General features: G+C 48.8%; 1 protein-coding gene across 1 annotated transcript; it reads right to left on the bottom strand.

The window, feature by feature from the left end:
- Positions 1–14,167: 14,167 nt before the first annotated feature.
- Positions 14,168–21,982, bottom strand: TALDO1 (transaldolase 1). The gene is made up of 8 exons (XM_086472113.1): positions 21,811–21,982; positions 18,613–18,736; positions 18,032–18,139; positions 17,248–17,379; positions 16,632–16,807; positions 16,256–16,453; positions 15,058–15,203; positions 14,168–14,403 (listed from the first exon to the last, which is right to left on the bottom strand). Exons 1-8 carry the CDS (start codon positions 21,905–21,907, stop codon positions 14,371–14,373), a joined length of 1,014 nt encoding a protein of 337 aa, XP_086328239.1. The 5' UTR covers positions 21,908–21,982; the 3' UTR covers positions 14,168–14,370.
- Between the last annotated feature and the right edge of the window lie 2,883 nt (positions 21,983–24,865).

Here is a 24,865-nt window from a genome sequence, read left to right as displayed (position 1 = left end):
TCTGGTGGTTGCTGTGAATCCAAACTGCTGAAGCTGAAGCCTCGGCTCTAGGCTGACGTTGTGCTGACTGTTAGTACCTGTGCCCCAAAGAGGGCTTGGAACTGTGTGAACCAGCTGGTGTTTGGGTTTCAAATATCAAAACCTACACCTAGACCTTCACTGAAATGCACTTCCAGATGCATTCTCACCTTTCTTCTGGTGGGTCACAAAGTTACTGGCTGAACTCTGGATGTGTCTGGGACACTTGGATAGACTTGGAATAGGGTGGGAAATGCTTCAGAAAGCTGAATAAAGTGGAACCGGTTGTTTGAAGGCAGCTCACTGTGGTGATGCTGTTGGCACAATGTGCCCTTGTTTCCTTCCTTGCCTGTGCACATTATTGGAATTGTTTAAAGAAGTTTGCTCCGCTGTGTTTCAGTGGTCTTCTGACTGGTTATCTGTTCTCCTTTGTGGTGCTTATCTTATGGATTTTGTTCTCTTTGAAATGTTTGAAATGTTCCTCTCTGGCAAGTACATTGTGGTTGTCTCTTGCTGGAATTTCATGGACAAAGGAAATAAAAATGTAGGCGGCAAGTGTGGATCACATCTTCTGGGGAACCAGCTGTAAGATGAAATCTGGCCTTTTCTCTCCTTTTGAGCAGCAGATGTGGCTTGAAGTTGAGCATGGGAAGGAATAATCAGGCTGAGAATATTTTTAGCTGTTGCAGGCTCAGACATACTAAATCTATGGGAACGTAGACAGATTAACATTTTTCTTTCACTCTTGGAACTGAGGGCAACATTTCTGCAGTGTTCTGTGAGGGAAAGGACCTTTGTGGTTGACTTTTTTTTCTTAACAGGATAATATGATGTATTGGTTATAACCAGTCATCAAGCAGGGTAAATTTATGTCTTTTCTGTGGAAATTAATTTTTTTAGTTTTGTCTCAAGAATTCAGCGTGACTTTAAAAGATAATCTGCTATGGGATTTGTCGAGTCTTCCACTGTTATATTCTGGAGCCCAGCTTACAGATTTTTGGCTTTGATAGAAATTAAAATTAGAATTTGAAATTAAAATTGGGCTTTGATAGAAATTAAACTGTCATATAGCTTAAATCCTCATTCCTGACAAGTCTTAGGGATTTGTTGACCTCTGTCACCACCAGGGCATACTTTCCATCTGGATTGCTAGTGGGCTGTCTGCTGAACTGACACGGAAAGCTTTTGTGTCTGTGCTGCAGTAGTGTTTGGAATTGGGGTCACTTTGTGCTGAACGCTGTGCACCTGCAGCAAGGAGATGCTCTCTGCCACGAAAGCTTTATTTAGAGGAGGTGAAGCTCCATGCCCTGGACTCCACTGTTTGCCTGAGCAGGGAACTCTGTGGGCTGGAGTCAGGTATCTGGGGGCCTGGCAGAGGTGGGTGCAATTTATGTGGCTTCTGAGGTGAGGGAGCATTGCCAAACCCGATCTAACCCCTGACTGCAGCTGCAAAGCAGAGTCTTGTTTCTGAAGTGGGAGTGTGAGAGGCTCCGAGTCTGTCTGACCTTTGAGACTGCGCTTCTGTGTGATGTTGTCAAAATGCCTGGACCTTGCATTGCCTGCCTGTCAAAATAGAATATTGCTGCCAGCCCGGGTCCCGTTTGCATTCCATAGCTGTGAAGTTCTGTCCAGGCTCATCGTTAAGCTGCCAGGTGAACAAACAGTATTTGGACCACTTCAGGCTTCGATCAATGCTCTATTGTACTATTTTCCTTATTTTGTGGCAGCCAGGGCCTGTTGGGACTGCTGTTTGTGCCTGTAGTGGGAAGTACACTGATGTACAAAGTACACAGCCTTCAGATTTTCCCAGCTCTTCCTTGTTCTTCCCATATGGGAGCAGATAAAGAGGAGTTACTGTGTGTGTCTGTTCTTTCACATCCCATCTCCCTTCCTATCTCTTCAGCAATCTAAACTGTCCCTGGTATTGAAGCTGCTTTTGCAGAACAGAGGGAGAAGTGCATGATCCAGCAGAAAGTGGCTGGAGAGGTGATGTGTGCGAGTGCCTACAGTGCTCCGATGCGGGTGAGGAGGAGGATGCTGGCTGTGTCGATGTGGCCTAACTTCTAGCAACAAAGAAAGACAACTCACTCTCACGTGGATGGTGGGCTAGCATGGTGTCATCTTTAGAAATCACTAATTGAGAGCAATTGGTGATGATGACGGTTCTAAGTACTCATGCCATATGTCCAATTTCAGCCAAGGACTGGAAAAAGTAGTTCTAAAAATGTGGGAAAAGATAAAACTAAAGTAGAAAATACGTTAAGCTGTTTAATGTCATGCCAGATACATTCAGGAAAGTGTTACTCTTTATTTTGGTGGTGGTGGTGGGGGTGTTATGTCAGTGGATTAAAACATGAAGGTGATATCTGTAACTTTGCTCGCTGTTGTTTGACTTCTCTACCACATGGGCACAGAATGAGTTGCACTCTTAGTCTGTTTCATCAAGAACGGTATGTAGAGAGTTGATGACCTTGATGATAAGTTTTCATTTAGTTCTTTGTTCTGGAAAAGCTTTCAATGCAGCAGTAAGCTTCTGGACTCCACAGAAGTTTTCAGCAGTGCATCAGGCTAATATCTAACTTTTATTTATTTGGAAACTAGTTAAAAGCAGCAGGGTTGAAGTACAGGCTTCAAAGGCAACAGTGTGTCTGTAGCTTGGGGTGTTGTAGCATGCTTCCTGCCTTAGTTCCGTGCTAATTTTGTTCTACAAATGTAACACTTGCGGGGTTTTTTGTTATTTTTTTCTTTTGCTTAAAAGGTATTTACATCAACTAAAATGAAGTGCCATCACAGAAAGGGTGATCATTTTTGGATCAGTCTCGCATTTTAAACTTCCTGTGTGAGGAATTTGAATACCTCAGCTTGTGTCTTCTGCCTCTTATGCTTCTTTCCTGGTCAAACTGAGCAGCAGGCTGGTGAACTGTCAGATCCTGGGCATCCGAGCAGTGATATTGATACTGAGTTTGTTTTCTGCCCCTTGACTAAAACATCATGCCTTAAATCAGTGTGTATTCTCCTTCCCCGAGTTGTAAGTGTGCTCAGACTGCTTAGGGGCCCAATTTTAAATACTTTTCTTACCTGACTACATGTAACAAGGCTGTGACCAGTAACAACAGCTGGATTTTGGGGGTGCTGTTAGCACAGATGAGAAGTGTTGTGTCTCACTGCCTTGTGCCTGGTGATCGTTACCAGTATCTCAGCTTGTGGTGTGGTTCGCGTTCTTTCTGCTTCACCACTGCCTGCTCATCTTTAGCTTAAAGTTAACTTAAAGGTAAAGACAGGTGCTTATGATCTGTCTGGTGGTGTGGGTTAGAAGTCATGTATGCCTTGAACTGGTGGGAAATCAGCTGGAGGCCATACCAGGAGTCCTCCAAACATGCCGGCTCTTGACAAGCTCGTTCAGCGCATGTTCTGCAGCGCGGTGCTTTTCCCCTCTACCTGCCCTGAGCAGCGCAGTTTGAACGCGGCAGGGAGGACGAGCCTGTGGCAATGCCTGCGAACGCTTGGTGTTTCACTGTCTTTGTGATCAGCTCTTTATAGAGGATTCTGGCATTTGAACCACATGACAGGCCCTTTTGTCCCAAGGCCAGAAACTGCTTCTCAAACAAATGGAAAGCTTCAAATTCTGGAGATTTTCAGTCTGCACAAATCCTGATTGTTTCAGTGTTGTGCTCTGGAGCGCTTGGTGCTTTGATCCTAGGGATGTGATCAGCCAGGCTTACTTCCTTAGACAGCTGTTCCTGTTAGCATCCAGCTGCTGGCTTTTTATTTAGGGAACTACATGTGAATGTTACATCTTGTTGGGGCTTAGTGCGTGGGAGCATATTCTGTATTTTCCTCTCTTCTTATGGGCAGACATTGAAGTTTCTGCTAGAAACATGAGTGTCAAAAGCTGACCTGTCATCCTTCTGGGACTAGACACAGGCACTGCTTTCTCCTCTGTAATGCCAATGCATCAGAACAAGTACCCAGAATAAATGGAAATTACTCTTTGATCCTGATTTGCTTTAAAATTTCAAATGGTGCATATCAGATACTGTCTGGCTTGTTTAATGTGGTCTGTAATAGCCTGTGATGGCTGTATTTGGTAGTCCTTATAAATGAATCTCTAATTTTAAAGTGAAAATAAATGAATGTATGTACTAAGTCAGTTCTGTGGACCCTGGTGGCTGTTTTCCCAACAGCTCTGCTCTCCTGTACCTCTCCTCTTGCACCTTTGCTTCAAGAATACAGGAGCTGCTGAGAGCAACTGTTGGGAGCAGCAGCGTCTCCCTCAGCACATTGTGTCATGGAAGGCAAGAGGGAGCTGAAAGAGGAAGGAAAAGCTTTTCCAACCCTGTGCCTGCCATGCTTTGCATGTTTGTGCAGAGCTGAGTCTTGAAACGAGAGAGGGAGGGTTGATAACTTTGCCCTTGTGCTCATCGGTTAGTGGCTGCTCTGGATTGTGGAAAGGAAGAGGTGCTGTGGGGTGTTGCGGCCTCCCCACGAGGTGGTGGTACCGCTCTGTACAGAGCGTTCCTCCACAGCCACCAGCAAACTCCATCCCCGAACACCAAGTGCAAAAGTGTCCCTTGCCTCTTGCGAATCCCCAAGGAAGGGCCTGTCCCTTGTGTGTACCTGTGCTGGGCAAGTGGGCTGCAGTGGGAAGAGGGAAAAGCCTGGGCTGCCAGCCAGGGCTGCAGTAGCACAAAATGCACCTTAACCTGGGGTTACGTACACTCAGCTGGGCTGTACGTAACAAGCTGTTCCTGGGGCTTCCCCGTAATCTGTGTCGCTAGGCCCTGCTCTGCCATGCTCCTTCTTAGGAGGATGAGCGCAGCATAGTTAGAAATCTTGTCATGAAAGCCTCAATCCTTTGTTGCCTCCTGGAACATCACACACTAGTGCTACCCTGGGTGCTTCCCTTAGAAATTATCCCTCCTCAGTGTCACCTGTCCCTAAACCCTCTTACTCTGTGAAGGTCTCCACTTTGCAGTTGTGCTCTGTGTAAAGCCACGGGCCAACCCTGAATTGTAGCAGATTCTTTTAAGTTGTTCATTTCTAACCTTGAACAACTGAGTGAAATCCAAATAGGTGTGCTGCCACTGAAGGTGAGGTTGAGCCTGTGGGCGTGCTCTGGTCTCCTCATCTCCTAGGTCAAACACCAGCAGTATAAACTGGAGTCACAGATCCCTGGGAATAAGAGGCAGGACTTGTACTACTCTGGTGCTGCAGAGGTGAAGCAGAGTTCTGACCTTAGGCACAACATCCCATGCCATTTGAGCAATGTGTCTGGGTGTTATGGGCTGCAGCAAGAGAAGAGTCCCCTCTGCTTTCTAGAAATGCTACGTTTCCTTAGACAAAACTGTGCCTGGGGGGTGCTGTGATTGTGTGGATTTACAGGACAAATGGGAGACCCCCTTGCAAATACTCACTTTGCATGATACAGATACATCTAAGCTCGGACTTAGGTCCCAGCAGTAAAGCAAAAACACAGTCAAACCCCCAAAGGTCAGATCATAAGCATCCTTCTGTTATACTGAAATAAAAATTGAGCAGCAGAGCCCCCGGTGGCCTCTGACAATGCTCACCCTGACAGCGCAGTGGCCACTAAACTCCCAGAAGCCTGCCAGGGCCTCCTGCAGTTGCTTTTTCCCAGGAGATGTTCACAGATGCTGTGCAGATGCCCTGTGTGTGCAACCCTGGGGGACTCGGGACCTGCAAGTCCCTTGTCCTGCAGAAGGGCAAGGAAAGAGTGTCAGATGCTGACTGTCATGGTGTGCTCCCGTCAGAGCTGGAGTCTGCATGCACCACAAAAGCAGCCAGCCCTGCCATTGCGTTAGAGTCGTGAATTGCCTGCCTGCCCTTTGCTTTCTGGATGGTGGAGGGGTTTTACTTATTTTTGCAGCAGAAGAGAAATTTTCTCTTCAAATACAAATGCTGAATCGTACAATTTCTGTATAAAGTTTCTAAGACTTTCAGGCTAAAGCCGTGAAGCCCAGCAGCCCTATAGAAAGCAGCTAGAGATGATGGAGCTTGACCCTGCCTCCTTTCCAGGCAGCAGCCGCGACTGCTGTCACCTTAGCACTGCCTGCGTGAGCTGCCAGGTCCCGAGGGTGGGGAACACCATCAGGCTTAACCTGATCATCGCTACTGGTGGTGTGTTTGAAAGAGCAAAAGAGACCGAAGGAGACCAAGCAGCAGTTGCCGGTGGGATGAAGGGCTGACAGCATGGCTGATGCACGTAGAGTGGCAGTTACGGGCTGTTAGGCTCAGGGGTATTTGAGGAGGCTCCTGTTGCTTTTTTGAAGACATTAGGTGCTGATCCTGCATTTTATGATAGCTGTTCCGTGGTATTATGGCAGCTTAGGGCCTGATGCTGTGCAGGTGCTGAGTGGAGCGTGCTTAGTCCCTTTCCAGGCTTTGGTCAGATACCGCTGCAGAGGAAAACTCTCCACGTGGCAGGAGGCTGATCCTTTCCCCATTGTCAGGCTGGGCTGAGACATGCAGGTCTTCTGATCCCAGAAAAGCAGTCCTCTGCTGGATTTTCCACCGGAAAGCAAAGCACAAAGGGTGTTTTCTTGGGCCTGTGTCCTTTGCTCTGTGGAGACCTTCCCCAAGAGCTGGTGGCCATGGTTGGAGGCAGGACGCTACACTAAAAGGATCTGCAGCCTGAGTGTTTTGGCTGTCCTTAAGAAGGAGCAAGGGAGATGCGTATCATCTATTGGAGCCTGAGCTGTTGTTTGTGGTTATTAATAACAAGGAGATTTCTGTTTCAGCTGTTTTAATAAGTAACTTTCCCAGGTCCCTGTAGTTGACCCGTCAGAGGCTGATTTATTGTTTTTCCCTCAAGCCATGGCACTACTTTCTTATATAAAAGCAGACTTTTGTGATTTTTTTTTGCTTCTATGCAAATGGTGTGACGTGGCAACTGAATGTCCTTGGGGATATATTTACCTGTTAAAGTGAACTGCAGAGGAACAGAGCTTTGCTTTATTTTGCTCCTGAAGCATTGTGTGGATGGATCTCCTGCATCCAAGGCAATGCTATCCGGGTCGCTGTTTGCCTTGGGAAGTCCTCAGCTGTTAGTGGCAGGGGTCTGTCCCTTCTGAGCTGATCCCGTCCTACGTCAGAGCACAGCCTTCCTCAACCAGGAGGACAGAGTGAAGCACAGGCTTGGCCTCTAGATGTTGGTGGGAAATGGTGAGAGTCCAAGCCCCCCACCCCAAAGAGGGTTAGCTTTCACCGTAGCAGATGGAAAGGATTTTACTTGCCAAGGAAGGTGTACAGTATGGAAAACAAGCAATAATGCAGGACAAATACAGGACATTCACGAGTTATGTGAGCTTGAATTTGTGCAAAACATACGAACAGACAACGAAAAGAGAAGCAGAAGTAAAAAGGAGAGTATTAGTGTTCTTTCAGACCATCGTTAGGGTTGATCGAAGGAGAAATTATCCGCAAGGACAAACCCTATCCGGCATGCCTCAGTTTCAAGATGGGTTTGGGTGTCCTCGGGGGAAGCCTCTACATGTGTGTTGGTTCAAGGAGGGAGAGGAATGGTTGTGCTGCCAAATCTCGGTTCTATTGTTTTCAAGTATAAAAGTAGTTAAATCCATATAAAAGAACTGGGCAGAATCATATCATAAGGTAAAAATTAGCTTCCATGGCTCCTCAGAGCTCAGCAGGTTCTGGGACTGGCTGCTTTATCTGGCTCGTCCCTCCAAAACTTCCTGATCCTTTTACTCCCACATAAGCTACAGTAAAACCAACTTGATCTGAGATGCCGGTGTATTAATAGTTACTTGTATAGACTTAAACTTCTAATCGTAGCTAATCCTAGTCTAACAGTTATCATAGGCTATTTCCTATGGTATACTAAATATTACTTGCAGGTCTATTGAGGCTGTATGGTAGATCTGTGAGCCACGGGCTTTGATCTTCAGCCCTGATGCCTCAGGCCGGGTTCGTGGGGCTCAGCCTCGCTGCAGAGCCCCGTTTGGTGTCACGATGAGAGCAGGAGGCCCCAAGCCCAGTTGGTTCCTGGCAAGGGACAGCCCTCAAGTACTGCTGAGGTGTTGGGTGCCTGCAGCCGGGCATCTCTTCAGCGCAGGGGCTGTATTTTGATACATCTGTGTGTTACAAGGAGGCTCTTGCCTGCGTACCCTAAGGGATGAGTAATAAAACGTGCCATAGGGAGACCAGAGATGACCTTGGGATTATTGATCTTCTGTTTTTTAAATTAATTTGCTACAAATTGCACCTCTGTGTCGAACACATTTTCAACAACCTTGTACTGAGTATGACAAACTTTTTTTAGCCAAGAAGCAGCAAAATCACTGAAATTGGTTATTTCACATTTTCTCTTTGAAATATATCTAATATCTATTTTTACAGACTGCAGAAAAAGCCAGGAGACAAAATGTTGCATTTGGCCCCAAATAAAAGGTACTTCACCTTTTTACTTCCATTTATCTTGCTTTTTGTAAGTCTCAAATTTATATTTTTTCATGATTTGTGTGTTTTGTGGGGGTTGTTTTTTTCAATTCTATGAGCAAAACAGAAATTTCTTTGCCCCTACTTGTTGAGTCCAAGCTTGTCCTTGTGGCTGTTGGCTCCCAGAAAGGTTTTCAGCCATCTGCTCCTGATTTCTTAATCTGAGGAGCTATGGGGATCTGGGAAGCCACTAGAAGGAGTTTGTAAGCCTGGCTCAGACAGAATCCTGGGAGAGATCTTTTCATCTCCTGAAGAAAGATGAAGTTCTGAAAGAGTTATGAGGTAAAGGTGCTTTGTGTGACTGGATAAGCAGGTGCATAGGCTGAAGGTTTATGGCTGTGGTTTTGCTCCGTTTCAGAATGGATGTGGCCTTTGTGACTTAGCCATGCACACCAGTCACCTCAAAACATCTGGCCTGTGCTGAAGAGAAAAAGCCCCAGTGCTGAAATGGGAAACTGCAGCTGCTACTGGAGCAGGTAAGGGATCCTGTGACCTTGAACAGTTTAGGTGTAACTTGTTCATCTCCTGCCCCCTCAGCTCTTGAGGGGACCATGTGGCTGTAGGTAAGCAGAGTAAGGTTTGACTGTTACTGAGACAGCTTTCCTGCCTCCTCTTCCTCTTTCACTGCAGTATTTTATTGTCTCTTGAGCAACTTTTGGAGTGCTTCAGTTAGGTTTGAACCCCACAGTGTTACTGACCCTGACCAGTTGTGTCACAGCTACATGAGGTGACAAATCCTGTATCTCTGCTGGTGGTGTGAGGGTGCAGGGCACTTCCCTCATCCAGGAGGAAGAAGGGGTACTTCTTGCAGTGGCTCTGAACTGCCCAGCTTCACAGCAGCAAGCCCCCGAATTCTGTGTGCCTGAATTCCCACCCTGCCATGGTGCAAGGCTGATTGCTTACGGAGATGCGTGCTGTTACCAGCTCTTGGGACACACTGTTCCAGAGCAGAAAGGTTTTACTGGGATCCTCATCACCCAGTGACCAGCTTCGATCTGTTAGTATTTTAGGGCTGACTGGGAGATAGTTTTAGAAAAATTGTTGATTTCTTGCTGATTGAGAAGGCTCCAGAACAAAGAGGCTTCAGGGAAAGTGAAAGGGCAGCAATTTGTCAGACAGACCTTGCCTAGAAAAGAGCAGTCCAGCATGTTTGTCACTCTGAGCTACCAGTTACCCGACTGACAGTAAGGAGGTGGGTACCCACTTTGGAGACTTCCCTGCATTCTTATCCCATGACGGTTCATCCCTGTTGCTGACAGGGCTTTTGTCCTCGTAACCATAACCCAAAACCCAGGATGTGAGACACGACGTAACGTATGACATAGGCACACGATGGTGTTTGCATTTCACAGTCTGTCGGTGTGAACTGGTGACCTACACAGGGGCTTTGATTAAGCCACGGGCGCATAATGCCGTAGGCTTGGAGAAGTCTAAGGAGTCTCTGTTGGACTTCTCTGGTAGTAGAAGGGAAAGATGCAAAATAGGTGAAATTGAGAAGGGCCCCAGCTGGGTTGTGTTCTCACGGGAGCAGGACTCCAGGCTAAAAGAGGATCCCAGGCACGAGAGGCGCGTAGGGAGTGCGCTCCCCAAGGGCAGCAGGGTTATCCAAAGGGAGACCAGGCACCTTCCAGGCGGTTCCTGAGCTATTTGGTAGCCACAGAGATCAAGGGGGACCATGTTCTGATGGCTGAGTGAAGTGCAGGGTGGAGGGGTCTACAGGTGGGTTTATGTTGATGGGTTCAATCCGTGAGCCAGAATAGCAGCTTCCTCCCCTCTGGGCTCTTTAAGGGCTTGGAGTTGGCCTTTGCACAGAGGTCTTTGGTCTCTGACTGGTAGACTCCCACAACCTCAGTGGGGAAGGGAGGCTGGCAGTTTATTGTTAAATTGGGAATGAGCAAGGATCCAGACAGCCGTGCTCCGCATCGCGGGTCAGCAGAAGAGTCAGAGCTGTCTATGGTTGTTATCAAAAGGCGGATGAAAGAGTCACAGATGGTGGAGGGGCTTCACTTGGTGGTCATGTCCATGCATTGTCATGGTGCTAGAGGAGGGTGCTAGGGAGGCAGCAGTGTTGGGGGAAAAAAACAAACACTTAAAAACTGTAGAGTATTTGGTAGGACTGGGGAGAAAATGAAAGCAGCTCTCAGGTGAATGAGTATGGATTTTTTTTTAAGAAAAGTCGCCTGCCAGAGGTGACTCCAAACGTCGCAGTGTGACACTGCACCTGGACGCGTGGGTCACGCTTCTCTGTGTAAGGGGCTGGTGTCTTTAGGAGCTGGGTCTCTTTCACTGCCCTGCGCTGTGATGCTGTGTGTGCAAAAAACAAATTTGCTGGTAATGGGGAAGACAACGTTTTTCAGGCAGCCTGCAGGGGCAGCAGCAGCCCACCTGCAGAATGCAAGTCAGAGGGTAACCTTGGATTCCTTCGGTCATTGTCTGCTTCCTAGTCTTGTTTGAAAGGACTGCATCTTCCTAAAGACGTGGCTTCCCCACTGACTTTTCAGTGACAACTAACACTTCTGTTCCTGGAGAGTTATACACAAAACAGTAAAGACATTTTGGGGAGTTTAAACTGATGCCCCTTGGCTGATTTCAGTGGAGCCCTACCTGTATTCACCAGGTGTGGCTCAGCAGGTCTTCCTGAGAAGGGCTAATGCAGAAGTCCTGTGAAACAGGAAAATATGTACTCTGCAAGCAAAGTGGGAGGAAGGGGACTGGATTGTAAAGGATTTTTGGAGCAGGATTAACCCCTAGATAACCACCAGGTCGCGTTCCCAAGAGCCAGTCCTGGTCCAGATGAAATGAGTTGGTTTTGGCTGTGAGAAAAGCAGCTTCTATATCAAAGAACTGCTGTCAAATCCAGCTGCTTCTGGAGTTGACCCTTCATCAGGAGCAGCTAAAGCCTAGGACAGATGCAGAGAAATGATGGTGCAGCAGAAGCAGATGCACAGCTGAGCTGTGCCATGAAACTGGCACGTAGCTCTCCATGTTCTTCTGCAGAAAAGATGCGTTGGTGCCCCAGGGCTACCGGACAGCACTGCATTGCCTTGCAATTTTTTAATGTCAAATAGGTACAGATCTCGGAATGACTCATCTAAAGGAATCAACAAAGAGATTCCTGTTGATGCCAGCCGGCTGGTAATGCAAAGTTCAGCCAGATGGTCCTTCTGTGTTGCACCTAGAATGAAGCTGGTCTGCGGACTGACCGGCCAGGGCCAGCGCTACCTCGGGTAGCTTGGCCTCATGCAGCTTCTCTGCAGTATAATCAAACCCTTCCACTTGTAAGAATGCAGCAGTGGCCTAAAATACCTCCTAATTCCTTTGCTAAGAAGTCAGGCATGCCTGCCTTGGTGTAAGGCAAGCTGTGGCAGGCTGAGTGTCATCCAGGTGAAGTTACAGCCGAGAGCGAGGCTTATCACCTGTCAGTGAACGTGGGGAAGGTCGATCCTTTTTTTTCTGGGAGACCAGCAGCAACTGCACAGGCCTCTCTCCACAGTAGTTCTGTACTTGCCACTTCTACAGCCCCAGATCTTCCTCTTCAGAATATGGGAAATACTTGAGCTCTTCATCACTGACGTTGTGTTTAATGTTCACCGTTCACTAGGTGAAGTAGCCTAGTTGCTGTCAGGAAATATTTTTGTCTGGCTGAGGATCCCCGTCCTTCCCCGTCATCTGTTCTCATTACTGTCATAGCAGTTTCCAGAAAACACGTTGAAGTGCCTGCTCAGGAGTTGTTACCTTTCAGCAGTCACCTCTGGTCGCTCTGTCTTGCCGTGGGTCTCACTGGTCTGTCATCTCTGCAGCTCTCAGTCTCACGATGGTGCTGTGCAGCTTTATTAAGGGAAGTGCAATTCTGGACTGGCCGAAAGCCTCATTTTCTTGCCTGAGGAAGCCATGACTTTGTACTTCTGTAGCTGTTAACACCTGGAGCCAAATTTGCTGGTTTTGGAAACTGTGGTCTGCTAAGAAGCTAGACCTCTCCTCTTCTATTCTGGAGCAGAAAACGGACGTTGAGAAAGCCAGAGCCAAAGCAGAGATCTGACAGACCTGTACTTGGTGCCTCTGCTCTACTTGAAGTTCCGTTCCCTTTTCAGCAGGACACACATGCTCCCTAACAGTGTGTAATGACTGCAGTGATGTAAATCCCAGCGCAGGCTTTGAGGTGTGGTAGGTCAGATGGCTGTGTGGCACGGAGTAGGGAGGTGGGGGCAGGGTAAAGCTTTTAATGCTAGCTTGGCCTGTGAAAGGAAGGGAGGAAGGTCACCTCCCTCTGCACACCTTGCGCTCTCTGCTTCTCACCATTACCTGCACCCGTAGAGCGGAGGGGTCCAGATCAGTCCCCTGGGGTGGCTTCAGCTCTTCAGCTCCTGCTGGCAGACTGGCACTATTGCCAGCCAGTGTGGGCAGGTCCAGGGCAAGGCCTGGAGGGTGCAGCACCTCGTGGATGTCCCATACGGTGATCAGACTTGCATCTGGTTTGTGAGCACACAGCTGGCTGTCACTGTGGCTGAAACAACAGCTCCCAGGTCGTTACGGCAAGTGTCCTGCCAACAGTGCTGCTGTGTCACACTGGTGTTAGTGACCGATTGTTCCCTTGGCTTGTTCTTCCTGGATTATTCATGCTGGATGGAACACGTGCCTACAAGTATTGTAGCCTCAGCGCTGCCCTTTTTAAGAGGCTAAATTCAGGCAACTCTGCCAGGAAACAGTTAATTGCATCTACCTATAAACAGGAATCTCATGTCTACTCTTGATGGAACCAGACCTATATAAACTAATAAGAGATTTAATTAGCCTTAACGAAATACAGTGTGAAATGTAATCAGCTGCGTCCCAACTTAATAGAAAGCCCTGTAATTGGTTAAGTGCTGCATTAGGATTAGGTCATACCCAAGGAAGGCTGCCACAGCTCTTTCACAAAAAGAGCAGCTTAAGGGCAATGAGGAAAGGAGGAGGTGACAGAACTTAAAAAGAAAACCAAACAGACAAAAAAAACAACCCCAAAACCCCCTCATTTGTGGGGCTGGGTTGGCAGCAATTCCATGACTGTTGCATACAGAAAAGCAGTAACTCCTCCAAGGACAATATACAAAGCTCTAACAAACAGTCTGGAGTTGTAGCCACATGTTCACTCTGTCAGCTCCCATTAACCAATTCTCAAGTGAATAAATAACTGCTGGAGAGACTTGGTTACTTAATTTGGAAAGCATAGCCTTCAGTAGCATCAGGGCACTTGTAGCTTATGCCTGTGTTGAAATCACAGTGGTATTTTCACCTTCAATCGGTTACATGTTCTTGCTGTTACCTTGGTTCAGGCTCTGAGGCAAGTGGGAAACAAAGCTGATGTTTGACAACATTCCTAAAAATTGCTTATGATACAGCTTTCCCTCCCCGTTAAAAAGCCTTGAAATACAAATTATGATGGCATTCACCAGGTTTGCCAGCCAGTAAGTCACGACTGCTGCCACCTTGGCTGCAGAAAGAGGAAAGGAAGGGACTGGAACCTAAATGTTTAGTGTGTCTACAGATGTGTGTGCCACGTAACAGCGTGAAAGACAAAACTGCTTCCTTAATGTTAGGACTGTAATTAGGAATTTAATACAAAAAGTGAAAAAATTAAAATACTGTGTCAGGAGGTGTCTCCTGCAGCAGTGAAATGAACACATTACAAGGGAAGTCTGTGTTAATTTGCATGTATTGACAAAAGTACCACAAAAATTTGAAATTCTATTTGTCCCTTTGCAAATTGATAAAAAAGCATGATACAGAAATCTATCCATACATAGCATAAGACTTTTACAGGTAAGACATTTGTACATCCATTTAACCTCAGGTGATCCACTCATTCAGCCTTGACCACTCAGGAAAATTCTGATTTTTCTACTTTCCATTTTCAGCACTGAACATTCGCTCCTAGAAAGAGAGACGTAAGCAAAGCTGAGTAAGAGTTTGGGAACTGTGCTTTAGCAGTGCAGGCTTAAGGCACTAGTAAGTAGTTGTCAGCCAACAGGAACAAGTGCCTACGTTGGGTACACCTGGTGTCTACTTTTCCCCCCCCAAAAGTCACAGTTCAATTGATCCCATTTGAAAGACTCTCTGTAAACTGACAGGAGACTTTCACCTGGCCTGGCTACACTCAGCGAATCGGTTCTTGGTGCCTCCCAGTGCCAAGTACAAGCATGATTGATTTCAGCTTGCTACCTGAAGATTATTTACATGCATTGTACCCCTGCTGACAGTTCAGAATTAGACTTGAGGGACTTTTTGCTTTGACAGCAGCATTATCTTGATCAGCTGCCAGTCTGAGCACTGCCTTGGGCCTCCAGCAGCAGGTGTGGCTGTAGGCATCTGCCATGAATTCTTTCGTGAGCTGCAGTGAGGTTTACCAAGTTCACTCCGTTTCGGTGGCCAGTCTGCTAGCTGCCTGCCCCACACAACGGGTACCGCCTGCACCAAAACCTGCTCAGACTTGCTTGCAGGTTCCTAATCCGGAGCCACCCCACAAGGAACTGTGCCATAGCTGCACTGCATGAGCGGTGGCAAGAGGCAGCGTGATGTAACCCCTACCTTTAACATCCTCTCCAGCTTAATTGCATCTGCAGCAAATTTTCTGATTCCGTCGGATAATTTCTCCACAGCCATTTGGTCTTCGTTATGGCGCCAGCGGAATGCCTTCTCATCCAGGTGGATCTTCTCAAGCTCACATGCCTGAGCTGTGCAAGGGGAATTCAAAAAGAGACAAGCCATAATGTCAGATTATTATCAAAATCCACAGGCTTCCTAAACCAGTCTCAAGATTCTGTCTCCAGCTGTTGAAAAATTCCAAACCCCACTTTCAACATCACTTGCTACAGGAGCACACTTTGGGATGCGAGAGTGAAACCGCTCCTGATCTGGCTTGGGGTAGCCCAGAGAATCAGTTTCTCTTAAAAATACAACGTCTGTGTGTGTGTGTGCGCCATTATCTTGTATCTGCTTCCGAATGGTACGGTACTTTGAGGCCTATTATCAGGAATTATGCAACAGTCCTACAGCAGTGAGACATTCTAAGCAAATATGCTGAACAATTGGGTCTTTGATTCTTTGGCAGCACCTAACAAAAGCTCACTTGATAACACGCCTGCAAGCCAGCTAGCACCCTGTAAGCAGCAACCCATGACTACAGCTGTGCACAAATCTCATCTTCCGAGTTGCAAAGCAGCATTTTAATAAGGCTTCAGAAAAGCAAGGAGTGGTGCAATGGGAACATGCATTCAAAACCATCGTGGCGCAGGATCACTAGATTGCTTATTCTGGCATACGACTGATTTCTAGAGTTTCTGGAGGGAAAGCGCCCCTTTGGGCGTGTCTAGAGCTAACTGCATCGCTGACGCAATACTAACATAAAATTAAACCAGGTTTGGCATCTTTGCTAATATTCAGTAAAATTTCATGCTGAGCATACAAAGTTCCTCCTTCTGCTCTCCCTGTCCTTTTAGGAGAGGGTGCCCAGTATTTAAGCACACTCAAACCCCATTGTAGTCCTGGCTAGTGGCGTTGTGGCTAGTGTACTCTGTGGGACCCAAGACCCTAAAGAAGTCAGCGCGTGCAGCAGTACTGCTGTAATGAGGCTCCAGTAGTTCCTTCCGCGAGGGGTCAAGACTTGCCCTTAGAGCAGGGTGGAAGCCAGCACCACAGAGCTGACTGGAACCACACCCCCTTAACGTTCAAGAAAGGGAGCCTGAGCGAGCCCATGTTACACAGAAGCGGACTGCTGTGGACTTACCCTCTTTTACACTGAGCGTGGGAGTTAACTTGACGTACTCTTTGCTGAGCTCTGCCAAGAGCTTGGGTGAAATGGTGAGATAGTCACAGCCTGTAAGCGCTTTTATTTCTCCTGTATTTCGAAACGAAGCGCCCATCACGATAGTTTTGTAGCCAAACTTTTTGTAGTAGTTATAGATCTTGGTGACACTCTTCACTCCTAAAAAGGAGAAATTGGCAACTTTCAGAATAATTCATTTGAAGTAGAAACAATTATGTAGAACGTGCTCAAAACCAATGTGTTTTTTTTTTTTTTCCACAAGATGATTTATATGAGTAAACTGCATTTGAATAAGTAGCTGTTGTATTTTTAATGAGAGGTTAAAAGGAAAGCTTACCTGGATCCTCTGAAGGCTCATAGGTTTTCTTATCTCCATTTGCAACATACCAATCCAGGATACGTCCTACGAAGGGGGAGATCAGAGTAACTCCAGCTTCGGCACAGGCAACAGCCTGAGCAAAGGAGAACAGCAAGGTCATGTTGCAGTGAATCCCGTACTCTGCCTCCAGAACCCTGCAGACACAGGCTGGCTTAAAACAGCAGTTTGCTCCCTACTGAACTGGTATTACAGTAACACGCTAGTAGCTTAAAACTACGGAATTTCTTGAGTTCTGTCAGGAATGTGGGGCAGTTTATCAGCTTTAAAGTTTCAACAAATGTTTTGCGCTGCCAGACTCTGCTTTATTTAATGCTGTTCCTTGAACCAAACGCAGACAACTTCGCGTGTTATTGCAGGAAACTCCGTTGTGGCCTGGCCCTTGTGTGAACAAACTTTTCCTACTTCAACAGAAAGCTGTAGCAGAGCACCGTGCTTGCTAGCTGGAGCCCTAGTAACAGATTTCCTGGTGCTTTCAAAACAATTCTTTATTTTAAGTGCAGAACGTGTTAGTCAGGTGGCTGTGAACAGGCAGAAGCACGCTCTGAGTCAGCACACCAGGTACGGAAATACTTACTTGCCAGCCTGGATTCCTTCCCATGTTGAAGAGAGCTTTATGAGGATGCGATCTTTACCAATTCCTGCTTCCTTATAAAGGTCAATGAGGCGCCTGGCCCTTTGAATCATTCCTTCCTTATCAAAGGACAACCTTTGAAACAAGAGCAGGACTGCTTAAAACTGACTTTTTTTTTAAAAATGCTCCCCCCTCCCACCCCCATTAAAAAACAGAGTCCGTTTTAGCAGCATTTATATGCCAGTAGCAGGTTTTTGCTCTCGGAGATACTTCCTGGATTGAGAGCCCCTCATGGGGTGTACGACAGCGCTGCTACGCTTTGCTTCAGAGGATCCAGAGCTCATGACAGCTTTTCTTGCGAAAGTTACAGACTAAACTGTGCCTCCGGTCTTTCATAGTGACTTGGGAGAGCAGCTTAACGGACAAATCTGATGCAAGTCTTGAAATAAACTGTTAAGACAGATCTCTTGGTAAACTGAGAAGACATTATCACACAGAATAGCAAAACTAAGTATACTGGAAGCACGAGGCTTCCCTTGCTTAAGGAAGAACTGGAACGTCACAAAAATCCTAGCTCAGCATTACTTGTCATAAGGTTTTGTCACCAAGTTATAATCAAGCAAACTAGGTAAAATCCATTCTCTAATTAAACAAATATTAACAGTATAAACTCTTGCTAGTCTTATAACAGCGAGCTGTCTAGTCAAGAACATCTTTCTCCAACTCACATCGTGTCTCTTTTTGTATGTACAAATATCCAGGGTAACCCAGAGGAAAAAGAGCCAACCTTGCATCTACTTCTGTGGACACACGGCCAGGTATCCTCTTCAGTATTTCAGCTCCAAATAATACAAAAAGTTTGTCAGAAGCATTTTTGATCTGCTCCTCTTCTGACCTGAAAACCACGAAGCGCAAAATCATTTCTATGGGGAGAGGGGAAGAAGAAAAAAAAGCCCATTTGCACCTTGCCATGGATTTGAAGATGAAATTTCACAGCCCAGCTAACATTGAATTCCACAACTCAAATCACCACTTCTGCTCTGCTCCACGTTTATGTCCTGCCCTCTGGGCAGCACCAGCAGTGTCGGCCTTCGGACACTTCCCTAGAACACAGTCGGCTCAAGAGTGTTTTCCTGAGCAGTCCTAGAAGGCAGCGTGTGAACTGGTAAATGGGGAGGCACTTCAAAGCACATCGGAAATGAGCGTTGGAAGTTTTTCTTTAAGGCTTGAGGCTTTTTGGGGCAGGAGATACACCCATGAGTACAGGAGGGGAAAGCACCAGTATATTGCTGGTAGTACTAACCACTGTTTGTATAAATAAGCATCTTAAGTACAGATCTACTGAGATAAAAAACCCTCTTTGCTTACCCGCCAAGTTTTTTCCCATAGGCAACAGCATCATCCACGAGCTCCTGGTAAGCTGGCATCTGAGCAGCAGCTAGGATCAGGGACGGGTTTGTGGTGGCATCCAGGGGCTTGTACTCCTCAATTGCTAGGGCAATAAAAACGGCCTGTTCAGAACAATCGGCAAGCCTGAGCCACGGGAAGGATTTTGCTCCAACAGGGGAGAACGCAAACCCTTACGGCTGGAGGATAGCGGCGCTGGTGGCAGCGCGGAGCCGCGCACAGTGGGGGTTAAATCCCGCGGCAGGAGCAGGACAGGGTGAGCAGCAGCGCAGTGAGAGGGTACAGCGAAGGTCACTCACTGCTGTAGACGCTGCCCAAAAGAGAGAAACTTGTAGCTGTGGCAGATGAAGAGAAGTGGGACTAATTTTCAGCTTCTATCTGTCCACATTGTATTTGCTGGCATAGCTGAGTTTCAGGAATCCCAAGAGGATCTTTCCTCCCTTCTGGCAGTGAGGTGTTGGGGGTTTTATCTGTCTACAGCTCCTGGCACTAGGAAGAGGAGAACTCCTCTGTTCGGCTCTAGTGACTTTTTCTACTGCATTTTAAAACTCTTTCAAGTGGTTGCAGACCATTTCTTAGTCTCTGCTCTTGTCATTTCCTTGTACTCCCAGGCTTCCTTCCTGACAGGAGATAGTTGAACCTTTGGCTTACCTCAAGCCCTGGACTCCGCCTATTTCAGGTGATTCCCCTTGTTTACCAGAGCAGTAATGACAATGACAACGCACTGGCTGGCCCTGAGCACAGCTGAGCTGCCTGGCACGCAGAGCCTGACTCAGCAAGCGGGGGAGAGCCTCTGCAGGCCCTTCAGTGAGTTCTGCTTACAAACTCCCTTGTTGACACAGCTCAATGTCAAAAACGACAAAATAGTTATTACCAGCTCGTTCCTCAGCGTTTTTGCACAGGGATGAAAACTCAAGCGAGTGCAACTTTATTTTTCCAGTCATGGAAGAAAACAAGTATTGTTTTTCCGTAGCTCCCTCCTAGGCAATGACCATGATCCTGGCACAAGTCCGTTCCGTACAAACAGGTCCTTCAAGCCGCGCTTCAGCTCACAGCGATGCCGCTTAGAATAACGCGGTGCACCGAGGGGACTCGGTGCTGAAGCATACGCACCATTTTAGAGAAGTGCATTTTGACTGACTTTATTCTTCCCAGCCTTGCAGCGTTGAAGGCTGTTATGGGTGTCTGGACACAGGCACGAGTAACCTGTCAGCCTGTCACCCAGCTTTCCTCACCCGGCCTCCCTTCAGGCCTGTCAGAAAGCAGTCAGCAGCTTTCAGTGGCGGGTCTGTGACCGTTGTGCCACCTTCTGTCATTGCGAGCACAAAGCTGGGCAAAAGAGGAAGCGCGTACTGGTCCGGCTTCGTGCAGAAGCCAAACCGGTGCCGCTACTGGCGAAGCCACCGCCACTCGCTGCAGGTCCTTGCTCCAGGAGCCGTACAAACCAGCATCTTTCCTACCCGGCGCCGTACCGACACATTTATCTAAAAACTGGGAACTGGAGCTCAAAACCACCGCGCCTCAACCAGCAGCAGCGTGTGCCTTGAGCAGGGACGGTGTCAGGCGGCGACTGCAGCCTTGTTCGGGCTGTAGAAAAGACCCGCCGGTGACAACGGCAGCCAGAGATCAAAACTGCTCCAAGGAGCTTGCTAAAACTTCCCAGCGGGCAGAGCTCGGCCTCCTTGCTGCCACCCCCTCGGCCATCACCAGGATTTGGGGTTGTTTTTTTCCATTATGCTTTTCTGAAACCAGGGTAGACAGCAGCAAGTTTTCAGCTCGTGCAATTTCAGCGCACGCGGGGCTTTAGCTGGGTTTGTTGCTACTCAAAGCTTTGCCAGCCTGGCACGGCTGAAGGTACCGAATCGCTTGGGTTTCCAAGCTGCATCGATGCTCCCAACCTTTTGTGGTACCGGGGTGGTCTCCTGTCAGAGGGACTCTTAAACGTCACCGTTTCTCCGCAACGTTTCATGCGGCCCGACACGTGAAATCGAGCGATCCAAAGCGTTTCACAGACATTCGTTCCCTACGGTGAGCGCACATGCTAACGACACACGCGGCGTCGCGAGGCGCGTGTCCGAGCTGTGGCTGCCTCTCCGCGTTCTTAACCTTAAATTTACTAATATAAGGCACTTGATAGTTGCCATTTAGGATTGTTTATTCATCACCCACAGGATTAGGTAAGCAGCAGATTACTGCAGGGACGGCAGGACAGGATTCAAGAGTTGCTCCACACAACCCAGAGACGCTCGGGGAGGGATTTGTCAGTTCTGATGTACCGGGAAAGCTGCACACCCGTGCAGGCGCTCCGGCAGTGCCCGCTTTGGAACAAGTGGCTTCATCATCGAATGCCACCTCGCTTCCTCAGCGAGGGGAGCGCTCGCTCATTCTCAGGAGAGGAAAACGAAAGCGCTCTTGCATTATTTTCTGTCCTTCAGAACCGCTTTGCTTCCGCAAAAAAAACCCAACAAACAACCCCAAAAATGAAACCTCCACTGGTTACTGGAAAAACCAACTTTGTTGGCCCCACAGAGCTCATCGTGCCGAGTCCGGCACTTACCAGTACCAGCACCTGGCGCTGACCATTGCGTCCAGCGTGGGTCAAACTGGGGAAAATAATCCCTGGGGGCTCTGAGGAGCGTCTGCCCGGGCTGGATCAGCCCTGCGAGCTGCGGGAGTCACCGTAGCGGAACCCCGGCGGGCAGAGCGCTGCGGGCCGCGCTCCTCGGCCTGGCTTGGCGTTCGGTGGAGCGGGAGCCGCTCCGGCCGCGGCTGCATCAAGGCCGTTATCCGCGCTCCGGCCCGGCAGCCGGTAACGCCTGGGGGGGGGGGGGGGTGGGGGGGTGTCTGTCAGACCCCAGAGGACTCGGGGCAAAGGGAGGGGCGGCTCGACGCCTCCCGCCGGGACAGACCCCGACCCCTTCCCGGAGCGCCGCGTTAGGGAACGGCGCCTTTCCCAGCGCCGGCCTTGCGCAAAGCGCCGCCACCGGCACCGAGCGGCCGCGGCCCCGCCGCCTCCCGGGCGCACCGCGACCCCCGCCCCCTGCGCCGCCGGGGTAGTTCGCTCCCCCTCGGGCATTCGGCTCTTCAGCCGGGCGCGCCCACTCTCCGCGGGGGGGGGGGGGGAATGCGGTGACAGGGCCCCCCCCCGCCGCCTCTCACCGTTGAAGTCCCCGGTGTCGGCCACCACGGTGGTGTGGTGCTTGAGCTGGTCCAGCACCGACTCCATCTTCTGCCGCTTCACGGGGGACACCGACATAATCCGCGGGATGGGGGGGGGGGCTCGCGCCGCCTATAAGGAACCCTGTGTGCCCGGAGGGGAGCCGGCCTACGCGCGCACCCGCCGCTCCGCTTCGCTCGCCCCCGACACCCGCCGGGCGGGGCGCGGCGCCCGCTCGCCGCCAATCCCATCCCAGGAGGGAGGCGGCGAGCCAATCGGGAGAGCGGAGGCAAGATGGACGCGGCCAGGAGGAGCCGAGGCAGGGCGAGGGGAGGAAGAAAGATTTTGATTGGGTGGTTTCGCGGCTCTGTGAGGGGAGGGGCGTGGTCACCTTGGTGACGGGGGATGCGGTCGCTCTTGCCCGCCATTGCTCCGAGCGGGGCGAGGGCAGCGCGGCCTTCGGGGGAGCCGCTGCCCGGGTGGGCTGGGGACGAGGGGGCCTTCCTGTCCCCCGGAGCCCCCGTGGGGCCTCCTCACGGCCGGGCATGGCCCCCGAGCCACCCCGCAGACACTCGTCCCGCTTGGGCCCGCGGGGCCTCTCCGGGAGGGGGCTCATAAGATGGCGGCGGGAGGGTTGGTGAGGCTGAGGCCTTCGCCCCGTCCGGCAGCCTTGTGGAAAGACTCGGAGCCGTGCCACGACCGGGTTAACCTGTTGCAGGAGCTGAGTGGTGCGTTTCCTCTGTCGCTGTAGTGGCAAGGCTGGACACAGCTTGTCCGCCAGGGCCAGAGAGAGCTCCCGGCCCTGGCACGGCCCGGCACAGCCCGGCACGCGTGCTTGGGCGCTTGCAGCTTGTCATTCACCTAACCTTCATTTAAACTCCAGAGAAGGCGATCCTGGAATATTGTTCTGAATATTCTGAAATAGGGAATGGGATGTGGCTGGAAACGTTGCAGAGTCTGCCCCTTGGCCTTTAAACAGAGGCCCTTTGGATCAAGCTGTTCCCCTCATTTTGTCTTGTGTTGTTTCAATTGTGGAAGCTGCCATGGTAATTTCCCTTCCTGATATAGAAGAATATGCTTTTGTACAACCATCTCGTGCTTTATTCAGCCCAGAGAGAGGATAATGGAAAGAGGCGTTAGGTTTACGTCCTGTTTGAATTCTGTGACTGTGTAGGAAACATGTTCTCATTGTCTCCAGAGTCCTTTGCCAAGGAACAAGAGAGCCTCCCCTGCATATCCCTTCCCTCCTCTTTGTTCTCGGCCCTGCTTTAGCTGGCATTGACCGGAGTTGGGCGTTTTTAGCTTCCCAGTGCAAAATGTAGTCTTCAACAGTATCTGTCTGTGTAAACTCTGGTGTGTTGTCTCAGTTGCATGTCCCAGAGGTAAGAGAGTTTGTTCTTCAATATGATGAGGAAGGGGATGTTTTGGATGCAGCTGGGAGCTTTCCTGGCACTTGTTTGCTCTCCTCTGTGGGATTTTCACTGACCCCTGGCTTTAGACATGGATGGTTAGCAAGGCCCTTACGAGTGGCAGTCCCCCAGCAGCAAAAGGAAGCATGGTTTCAGGTGCTCTGCTGCGTATCTTGGAGCAACAAGTCATTATGAAAAGCCAGCCCTTAACAGCTGTTCTTGGGTCCTGTTGCTTTCATTTATAGCCAAGGGAAAGAGACAGATGGAGTTATAACTTAACTAGTTTAATAAATCTTATACAGTGCGTGGTTATATCACTTTATCCTTCGTTCAATTACATTAATGTACAGTACATTATAGCATTATCTGCAGGCAGTACAAATAGAACAGACGCACAGCTCAGTCATATGGAAATTTTTAAAAGTGACTTCTGCAATAAGGTCCACTGGTATGTTTGTTACAAAATGCTCCCGTGGCTCCCGGCTTTACAGAGCTGTCGTGTACCTCTCTGTTATAATCCCAAGTAACTACAATTCTGTGTGATTTGTTTTCCTTTGTAGCCAAAGACAAGAATGGTGGCGTGTTTCCTAGCTCACCATTTGTTTTTGTTTTCATTTTAGACATTGTTTAGCCTCCTCCCTTCTAACACCAATGGTTTGCCAGCGTTCACACCCGCTTCCCATCTCCACCCTAATCCAGAGCTGGGGCTTCTCAGGAGGATCGTCCTCTTCATCCCTCCCTGATGAGGTGAGTGTCCTTTGCAAATTCCAGCCGCTGTGACAAGCCAGCAGGGTTGTGACTAAAAACCTGATCCTCCCCTGTGAGTTCCCTGCCTGCACCCCAATTCTGCTGGGGGTAGCAATGTCCTGTTCCAAGCGTAAGAAAAGACATCATCCATTAGAAATATTTTTGGAAGAACAAAGGCAAAGTTGAGAGGTACATCAGTATTCTCAGATTCGACACGTGTTCCCCAGCCTCTGCTTTACACCTGTACAGCTTTTCCCATTAAATGTGCAAGGACAGGCCAAGTTGTGCAAAGGCTTAACCTTTAAAGGGGGGTGGGCCCCTTCACGGCACGCCAAGGAAAGCACGTGTGTAAGTGTCTGGGGAGCCTGGGCCTGCATTCCCATTCAACCAAAGTTATTGTGCGAAGGGGAGAGAAAGGCAGAGTCTTCCCAGTCTGTGAGCAGCTCCTGTAGGTGTGTTTGCTTTACTGAGTTGCCATCAGGTTGGTGTGTAAGTAAAATATAGGTAGAAATGCAGCGTGGGCCAAACCTGCCGTGGACAGGAAAGCTATTCCATGCTTGCTTGAGCTTTTAAAACTTTGAGTAAATTATTGATGTGTAATCACTGAATTACGTCTCTAGGGAAGGGGATTTTTCCCTCACCCCTATTTACAGAGTGTGAGACGAGGGGTGTTTCACTCGACAGCTATATACATATGCACATAACGTTCTTAAGAAAACCAGGAAGTGAAGAACAACAGCCTCTGCTAAATCAGGTTGTTATTTTTTTGTTGTGGCCATTTATTTTGTATTAAAACAGCCTTTCCAAGCGTGCTTTTGTTTCTTAAGAGATTTAGGAAGCGTTTCAGATTACTCTTTGCAATGAAAACGTGAAGGTGGGGATGAGTGGCGAACGCCCCGGG

Source organism: Leptosomus discolor, chromosome 12 (assembly GCF_034619465.1).
Source record: "Leptosomus discolor isolate bLepDis1 chromosome 12, bLepDis1.hap2, whole genome shotgun sequence".
NCBI classification, from domain to species: Eukaryota; Metazoa; Chordata; class Aves; order Leptosomiformes; family Leptosomidae; genus Leptosomus; species Leptosomus discolor.
Note: the sequence above shows the minus strand (reverse complement) of the source record. Positions and strands in the feature narration are given on the sequence as shown.